Raw genomic sequence first — 9,187 nt, 5'->3', positions numbered from 1 at the left:
TTGGTTCAGTAGCTGTTGGTCTCTTCTGATTGAAGTTCGATAATTTCTCCTAGATCAAGTTTCTCGGCAGCCGATTTGGTGGCCTTGGCCATTCTGGTTCCGTATTAGCTGTTTCGTTTTCGTCATTACTAAAACGAGGGTAAGCGAAAGACCTATCCTCCTGTTTCGGTGGTGGTTTCGTTATGTTGTTTCAAAATCACGCACGGGTAAACAAGGGGCCTATGTTTCATGGAGTTTTATTCAGTATTTTATTGTCATGTCTTTTGTCAGTGGCCTAGTTCATGATTACTGATCCAAGAGTAATATCAACTAAACGATAATACCCAAAAATGTTTGCTTGAGGTCAAATCAAGTTTAGTCTGGGTTGATAGGACGGTAACCCGTTGGGTAGGGGTAGGGTAGAAAATTGAAGATCTCACCCTACCCTAGCCGGGGATTAGCCGGGTGAATCTGTTTTCGACGAAGCACTGGGAACAAGCTCATCGAGGATGTGGTTTCGTTGATACAGACGTCTTGTAGTAATCTAGATTTTCTTTCGATTTTAATCATGCCTCTTTTCAAGAAAGGGGGGGCTAACTTTACCGATTCTCGTAAAAGTGATAGCGACAAAAAACATTCAAACAGTCGTTCATCGGGCGTTGTAGCTCAAAATAATTCGCAAATCAGCTCAACTACGCAGCCGTCCGTTCAAGCTGTCCCGCCGCAACAAAAACAATCTTCAAATTTGAATTCCGCTTCTAGAACGCCTCATCAGCCGCAAACCGGGGTAAGACAACAGCCTCTTGAACCCCCAGCACCGCCTCCTAAGTTCGTGTTTTACTGTCAGCTGGCGCATGGAAGCCCGACAGGAAAAGTGGAAGGTTTCACTAACGTGAAAGAGCTTTACCAGAAATTAGCCGAGGTATTCAAGCTTCAAACCAGCAACGAGGTTTGTAGTGCTATAAACCAAAGCATTGTTTTGGGACTTGCATTAAGATGACTGTCTTTGGCAAGATCAGAGTACCACTTTAATACTAATACCGTTTTCTCTCATTATTCATACTATCGATTTACATTAATTATATCTCTTTGTTGCTCGACGTGCTGACTGCTGAATAAATTTAAGGCTTAGGTTACTGGGGATTGTTTTGTTTAGAATCTTTAGATCGACCTCGAAAGTGATAGGAATTTCATCATAAACTTACGTCTTAGTTTAAACCACTTATTTATTTAAACATTTATTAAAAAAAAGAAGAAGAAGAAAAATGCTTCCAGTTATAAATCCTAAACTTTTACATGTAGTTACTAGAACACTGCTTAGTGGTGCTGATAATTCTATTCTCTTCCAGACGGTAAATAAGCTTACTTATTTTACAACAGTGTGTTAAATACTATAGCACTGACATGCAATTTACGTGTAGTTTTGCACCAGTAATAAAAGTTTATGCCAGGAGGGCTTTTCCTATAATAATTATAGTCAAGATTATTCCTTTAGCAGATCTGTTTTTTTGTGTATAATTTAATTTAATTTAATTTCAGCTGCTGACATTAAAAATTCTTGTAAATTTTTCATATCAGTAAGGCCTTTTTTGTCATAAGACAGTCATACCTGAATGTGCAGCAATTAACCTCTCCTAACCGCCGGAGGACCTTAACCAAAATACTGTAAAATTTTGAATATAAGCCCCCCAGACTCGTAATGCAAAAAACCCTTCATTAAATCGTCCCTCCAAATATAAACCCCTGGGGACTTGTACTTGGAAGTTGCCCTCAAATACAAAGTAAAACAAAGCAAAAACGGTAAATTTCCTTCCAACTATAAGGCTAGCCAATTGATTTTGAAATGCAAATTTCCCTCCATAGATAATCCCCTCGGAAAATAAGCCCCTCTAAAACCCCCAATGTTCCAAATTCCATTTCATTCAGGAATAACGATATTATGGTAGGTGAAAAAACTACTTTATTGATTACCTCTAAATGGTTATTGGTTTATTTCATTTATTTTAGTCGAAGCTATGACAGTATACAATCTTGAGATAATAATAAGCTTTGTTCTCTTATTATTACATGAGATTTTTAAATATCTTAAGGGTTTGCTTTAACCAATAACCATTTAACGGTGTATTCATTTGGGATGAGCCGATCCAGATCAGGATTCATGATCTAAGATCACTCACATCATGGTTTATCTCAGATACCGGTGAATCTTTGTTCAAATGGGTTGATTCCATTGGCAGCTGTAATGCACCATGATCCGCAAGATGATTAGATCATTGATCACCAATCCTGATCATCCAGAAGAATGCACCTTTAAAGTTTTAATGGCATGGAAGTCCTTTTGTGATAATAACTCAGGTTCAAGCATAAAACTGTGATCTTGCATTGGTTCAATGATCACAGGACACTTTTATGCAAAGCTAGTAGGACAAGCCCTTCAACCTGTGTTTTTAAAATGCTTTGAACCTCCATGTGCGACCACCTCTTGAAGTGGCCAGTCCTTCCTTAAGCGACCTCTTATCAAGACACCAAAATTTTCCTTTCAAGGCCCCATAGTTAGAACCTCTCATAATTGATAAACCACCAGAAGCACTTTTTGGGATGACGTTTGACAATTTTCCATCATTTTTAACCTCTTGTAAGCAACCACTTTATGCATTGTGCGATCTCTATGTTTGCTGTATGTGCTATGCCACTTAGAACATATGAAGAACTTTCAGTGATAGCATGGAACTACTGATATCATTACTTAGAAATTGTATGCAATTAAAAATTAAATTTTCTCATCCAAAAAGTAGATGTGTTGGGACCTCTTTTTGAAAGAGACCCTCTTGTGGGGTCGATTCTTGTAATTGATTACGTCCTGGAAGCGACCATTAAATCTTTGCATTTTGGGTGGTTGCTTACAGGAGGTTTGACTAGCTGTTATTATGATTGTTATGAGAATAAAGATGCTAAATTGTTATCATATTTTTATTTCCATACAGATATTGTTCTGTACACTTAATACATACAGAATTGACATGGAAAGGTTACTTGGTGGCCAGATTGGTCTTGATGACTTCATTTTTGCACATATAAAAGGACAGAGAAAAACTGTGACTGTCATGAAAGACAACCCAGCACTGGGTTTAACCATAACAGACAACGGGGCTGGTTGTGCATTCATCAAGCGAATCAAGGAGGGAAGCATCATTGATGGAGTGGCTCAGATTTGTGTTGGAGACCATATAGAGGCCATAAATGGCAGTGAAGTTGTTGGTATTAGGCATTACGATGTTGCACGGATGTTAAGAGACTTTCCTGTGGGACAGGAAATATCTTTTCAACTAATTGAACCAATGAGGGGCTTTGGTGAGCTAACTTCATAATGTTGCAGTTTTTAGCATATATCATTAATTTTTTAACCTGAATTGTTCAGACAGCCAGTTCTAACCCCAAGATTGAATGTTGCCATAGTTGCCATGCCTGTAGGATTGCTCGTTGCATGTACATTTATTTAAGCAATTGGTAGAAGAGGTGGCAACTCTACATTATTTGATCTTGTGCAAAGTTCAAAAGATTCTATCCAGGTTATTTCTTTATTTCTCACATGCTGTTATGATGTATATTTTTTCAGAGGGGATTGGCCCAAGAACTTCAAGCCGAGGAACATCTTCTGTGGACTCTGCAGCTACTTCCAATGCAGTTGGAAGTGGTAAGGCGACACTAAGACTGCGATCAAAGGGCCCACCACTGGTGGAGACTGAAGAAGTGAGTTATCATTTATACAGTTACAGTTAATCTTTGATGTGGCATTGAGGTACTTGTTTTACTTAAAAACATTACCCAGAAAATAATTCAAGGGGGTGCTTATAACATTGTTCAAAGACAATGTGTAACATTTGTATTGAAGCAACAACAAAACCTGAGTTTTGGAAGACAATATTCCTGTCAGCAAAGGTGTGTGCAGGACACTTGCGAGGCTGTCCTCTAAGAAAAATTGAAGGGAGCCCAGTGTTTTGAACCTGTGGAATAAAGGGTGTCCAGCATAGGATTTCTAGGAAGAAACTAAGATTTTCTAGTTGCCCGAAAGCAAAAGTTAGGCACCAGGGAATACTGGGCGCTGCTAGAGTACAGCCTTGCTTGCACTGAATTGAGTATCAAGACTATGGCACTAGGAAGGGTACCTTTAAGGGGTTAAGCTTGTTAAGTTCTTTTCTAAGTGCTTCCATCATTTCTTATCAGGAATCCCCAAGTTATTGCCTTGTAATTTGGAGAGGTTTCCTTTTTTTCAGGCCCCTGCATGGGAAGTCAAAGCTGCTCAGAAAATTGACGACTTGTTAGAGAGCTTCCTCGGCATTAGAGATCCTGATTTAGGTAGGTCAACGTTAATGAAAATAGTTAGCCAATGGCAGCTACCATTTACACCCAGTGGAGGGGGGGGAGCAGGGGTGGGGGTAGAAGTTACTCAACAAGGTTTTATATGAGGAGGCTTTGCCCTGAGGTCCAACCCGTTACCCTTTTATATACCATTTTTGACAGAATTTGAACTTGGGAGGGTGGGGAACAAATCCAGCAAGTGGCCAGAGCGGGACTCAAACCCATAGGACTGTGGGATTGTGAATCCAGTGCAATGACCACTCAACCACGCTGCCTCCTCAAAGTTGTACTGAATTCAGTGAGAGTGAAACCTAATGACCTCTGAATTGCAAGTACACTGCACTCTAGATTATTGAGCTACTTTACCTCTGGCCTTGTGCAGTTTGTGCATGTTTACTGAGGGCTTACATAAAAATATTAAATCTGCCAGGAATATATCCCTGACTCCAAAGATTCTCTGCAGAGGGTCACTCCAGCTTACACTTTTTTGCACAGAAATGTTCTGACGAATATGATTTCTTGCAAGCCAAAATTCTTAAAAATCTGTAAGAATGCTAGTGAAGTGATACAAAATTGAATGTGTTGGCAGTCATACGACAAAATAAAGTTTCTCCATTACTGTCTTTTTTGTGTGTCTGCCTTTAGTTTTGTTTTGTTTTGCTCACATTTAATACTAGTGACTGGAACCATGTTACCCTGCGGGCAGAGGCCCTTCGATCTTCCTAGTTAAGTCAGGAAGAGGAAGGGACCTCTGCCAGCCGCCTCGACTTTCCCTGTTGAGCATGCGACTTATCTAGGAAGATCGAAGGGCCTCTGTTCGCAAGGTAGTACCATTTAGAGTGTTGTAAACTTTATTATCACTTCATTTATGTGGTATGAAGTGACCTCACATTATTAAAATAATGTCTCCACCTTTTTGCAGACCAGTCAAACTGACTCTCTGTTGCACATGGTGAGAGAAATAAATGTAAAACCTCATCACTTATATGATGTTTCCTTTTTTTTTTCACCTCAGCTGAGACTCTGGTCACAAAGAGCAAGACCTTAACCAATCCAAGTGCTTTTGCAGTGGCTGTAGATGAGGAATTTGGCGACTTCCAGTTCCCAGATGATTTTATTTTCGATATTTGGGGTGCAGTGTCAGACAGTAAGAGTGGGCGATGATAATAGTTGTTAATGTACTCAGTTATAATAGCAATTATTATTATTATTAGTGAAGAGATGCCTGGAAAAATGGGCATAGTAAGTGACATCTAATTAACTTCCAGATTCTCGTATCAAAGTGTGCCACGTTTGCTTGGAAACATGAAGCAAATTTGCATACTATCAACTGTGGTAGGCGTAACTACAGAATACAGGGCCAGTTTTCTAGGTATATATTTGTTGGAGTGGCTCAGTGGCACAACGGTCACTGACAAGCCTCTGAGCTGCCAAGCCACAGAAAGATATTTAGACTCTAGCCTCAACTGACAAGCCACCAAGCCTCTAAAATACAGTGTATAAGATACTAACCTCGACTGACGATCCACTGAGTAGACTGCGAGCAGTCTCTCTTTTTCTTCAGATTTAGTAAGGGAAGTGCAAGCGCGCGAGCGTTGAGCGGCGAAGCCGCGAGAAACAAGGACGGCGTCTCGCGCCTTCAGTCACGCGCGTGGTCATTTGCGTGTCTCGGGCGTTTTGCTCGACGGACCAAGAAAAGAGAGAGACTGCTTGTAGTCTATCCACTGAGCCAGTGAAATATTTACCTTCACTTGCTCTTTAAAACTTATGTCTTTCTTATGCCGGTCTTACAGTTATATGTCTTAAATCTTTATCGTTCTATTAACACTCGTATTGACTAGCGAGCCACCGAACCACTTTTTTAAGACCTTTAGATATGGCCCTAGCTGTATTCTGTGGTTGCTCATTAACAATCATTTGGTTGTTGTTTCTCTCAACCCTGTCCTCGTTTAAAAAATCTTTATAGAATTTTTTGAGAAATATTAAATGTACTTTACATGTGTATGACACGTAAACGTGTTCTAGAACGTCCATGCATTTAGTCACCATGACAATCAAATTACTTATTAGTATTTGTGGTTATAGACTTTGTTACATGTACAGTCTGTACTTAGTAATTATTATTTCTCGTTGCTACCGCTCTGCATTAAGTATGGCAAAACTTGTTTTCCCTAGTTAAGAACAGTAAATGATATTACGCCCGGGGCCTCTATTTACTTTCAGGAGCCAAAGCAGGGGCGTTTGATAGAGAGGAGGAGTTTATTCTCGTAAAATGCCTTTTAAACAAACTCTACAAAACTTATATGCTTTAGATGAATATGCCACAATATTTTATAAACAGCAGATTACGCAGTCCAGAGTTGATACGTCCAGGCCGTTTAGAGATCTATAGCGTTTTAAAGCTCTATTTCGATATCGGTGTCCGAACTTTAAAGTTGTCTTTGAGCAAGATGCAGGACGCAAACCCCTAGAATGAAACTGAATAAATTGATTGATTTTGCTCTACTTCGCTCGTTCCAAGTATTTTGGAGCAGTTTTCATGCAGGGCCTCTATTAAACAGGGGGCATTTATTAAAGAGTGGCATCTAAACCAGACTTAAAAAGCGTGGGGTGGGCGGCAGGGGGCGTTTATTTAAGAGAGGGCGTTTATTAGAACGTTTACGGTGTTAAAGTTGGGACCCGTATTTAAGTAGGGACGCTTCGTGCTAATAAAACTTGTTTAACTTAGTTTCTCCTTTTGAGCACTTTTACGCCAATTACTATTTACTAGTAACATTAATAGTAAATGAGTCATCCGTTTTCTAAAACTTTTGGGTTCAAATTATGCAAGGAGAAAAATATAGGTATTTCAAATATATTTGAAACTTTTGCTTGTATTTATGTGTTACTGATGGGTAACAAAGACGGCTATAAGTTGGTGTACGGTAGAATGGTAAGTGGTACTATAATTTACAATGCTTATATTCGAAGAGCGTTTAAGTAAGCTAATTCCACGGCGCGGTTAATTCAAAACGCCCGTTTACGCTAACCATTGTTTATGCGATTTAGATGCTTACTTGCGACGATCAGTTTCCCCTAAATTAGCTTGTTCATAGATCCTCCACTTTTCTTATAGAGATCGTCGAGCGCGCGTATGAAAAAAAACCCCGCGGGGCCAGGGATTTATTGACCTCTAGCGTAAAAGTGGTTTAGGTGGGCAATATGTTTTTTCTAGCCCTTCGCCTTCGCCAAATCGGTCTAAAAAACATTTTTTTGGACAGGCTGCCGCATTAGCTGTTGCTTGTGTGCCTAAATGTTGATGTGCTTCAGTTCTTGACGACTTTCTGCGTGAGTTTTAAAAGTGTTTAAGTTCTCACACGAGCTGCTAGGTAACCCATGGTAACTGCGGCATGAAGATCGAGGCCTCGTCCACTCGTATCCGGATACTTTTAAAAACGTATGTTTTTTTCTCCGTTTTAGAAAAAATACGCGTCCACACGTAGTTATTCGAATCCTTTTGCCCGTCCACACGAAAACGCTGAAACGATGGAAAGACGCTAACATCCCTTATAGGACATGCGCTGTAAGATGACTATAATGTATGGCGTCAGCGTTTTTGAAAACCGCTGTTTTCGTCTGTCCACACGAAAATGATAAGCCAGCATTTCCGTTTCCGAAAGCCTGCATTTTTGGTGCCCGAAAACGCCGTTTGAGTGTGGACGGTAGGCTATAACGGAAGAAAAAGAAGTCTCTGTTTTCAAAAGTATCCGGATACGCGGATACGTGTGGACAAGGCCAGAGTAATCGCCGCCTAAATTCTAGTAAAAATCGCTGGTCACTAATCAGGGGGGGATAGAACCATTTATCATGGTTGTCACAGGTCAGGAAATTGTCAGGGAAAAGTCAGGGAATTTTACTTCGAGTAGGGAAAAAATAATTCTTTGAAGGACGTCAGGGAAAAGTGAAATTTTAAGAGTACATATTTATTCTTTTCCCTCTACTTTTGCTGTTTTCTAACATTTTACGGCCATGAATTGTGTTGCATTGGCAAAATATTTTTCATGAAATTGTGCGACAAGCTGATGTTGGCTTTTCAAGAACATCATTGTTTTTTTGCACGTTATGTTAACGAACTATTAATTCATGTACACTGCACGTGACTTGCCGAAAGCATTAGTAAATGGGTGGAGTGGATGGCTGTGAGGGGAGGGTTCAGTCCATCACCAGGACTAATGTGTGAAATTGTTAATTCAGTTAGGGAAATTCAGGGAATTTCAGAAAGTTCTAGCTGTGGCAACTATGATTTATTGTTTTAGGCTATAGGGAATGGTATAAATTCTTGCAAGGAAAAAAGTATTAACTGCTATAACTGAATAATGATTTTATTTATAGGGCTAGAATTGTAGCAGCTTGCTATATGGATGTATGTCTGCCGATGGTGATGAGAATATATAAAAACGGCAGACTGGTGCTGCGTTGTATTTACAGTTCTATTTGTAGAATTTGTTCCTCAGACTACGGAATGAGATGTAACGAGGTTATTTGATGCACGGTTTAAAGGAAGGTGAACATCTTGAAAGGAAATAAACTTCTGCAGTTCAATTGTGGACTGAGACGTCTTTATTCTATGAGTGCTCATTCCTTACCTTGGTAATCAAACTTCAAAAAATAAATTCTAGTCGCAAAGTCTCAGATTTTTTAGTGTTCTTGCTTTCGACTGTACCTCACAGTCTTCATCGGCAATAAACGCTCTGTGTTGTCACGTGACTAATTCATGTGACTATGCGATACAGTCGAAGGTTCCAAGATTAAAAACTGTGAGACTAGAATTTATTTTTTTAAGTCTTTATTTAAGTGTCAATGGGACACC

The 9,187-nt window shown here is 39.6% G+C and overlaps 1 protein-coding gene across 1 annotated transcript; it reads left to right on the top strand.

Annotated features, from left to right (window-relative positions):
* The first annotated feature begins 481 nt into the window (after window positions 1-481).
* LOC140954089 (PDZ domain-containing protein GIPC2-like) lies at window positions 482-8,940 on the top strand. Its single transcript, XM_073403491.1, has 5 exons — window positions 482-928; window positions 2,964-3,330; window positions 3,596-3,729; window positions 4,254-4,335; window positions 5,354-8,940. The coding sequence occupies exons 1-5, from the start codon at window positions 548-550 to the stop codon at window positions 5,500-5,502; spliced, it is 1,113 nt and encodes a 370-aa protein (XP_073259592.1). The 5' UTR covers window positions 482-547; the 3' UTR covers window positions 5,503-8,940.
* Window positions 8,941-9,187: the final 247 nt, after the last annotated feature.

This window comes from Porites lutea, chromosome 12, assembly GCF_958299795.1.
Source record: "Porites lutea chromosome 12, jaPorLute2.1, whole genome shotgun sequence".
Taxonomy (NCBI): domain Eukaryota; kingdom Metazoa; phylum Cnidaria; class Anthozoa; order Scleractinia; family Poritidae; genus Porites; species Porites lutea.
The sequence above is the reverse complement of the archived record's forward strand: the minus strand, read 5'-3'. Positions and strand labels throughout refer to the sequence as shown.

Bases quoted from the DNA above. Each gene is read 5' to 3' on its own strand.
- LOC140954089 (XM_073403491.1), top strand. From the start codon at position 548: ATGCCTCTTTTCAAGAAAGGGGGGGCTAACTTTACCGATTCTCGTAAA. The intron at 929-2,963 runs GTTTGTAGTGCT...ATTTCCATACAG, and splicing joins AGCTTCAAACCAGCAACGAG to ATATTGTTCTGTACACTTAA. The intron at 4,336-5,353 runs GTAGGTCAACGT...TTTTCACCTCAG, and splicing joins CATTAGAGATCCTGATTTAG to CTGAGACTCTGGTCACAAAG.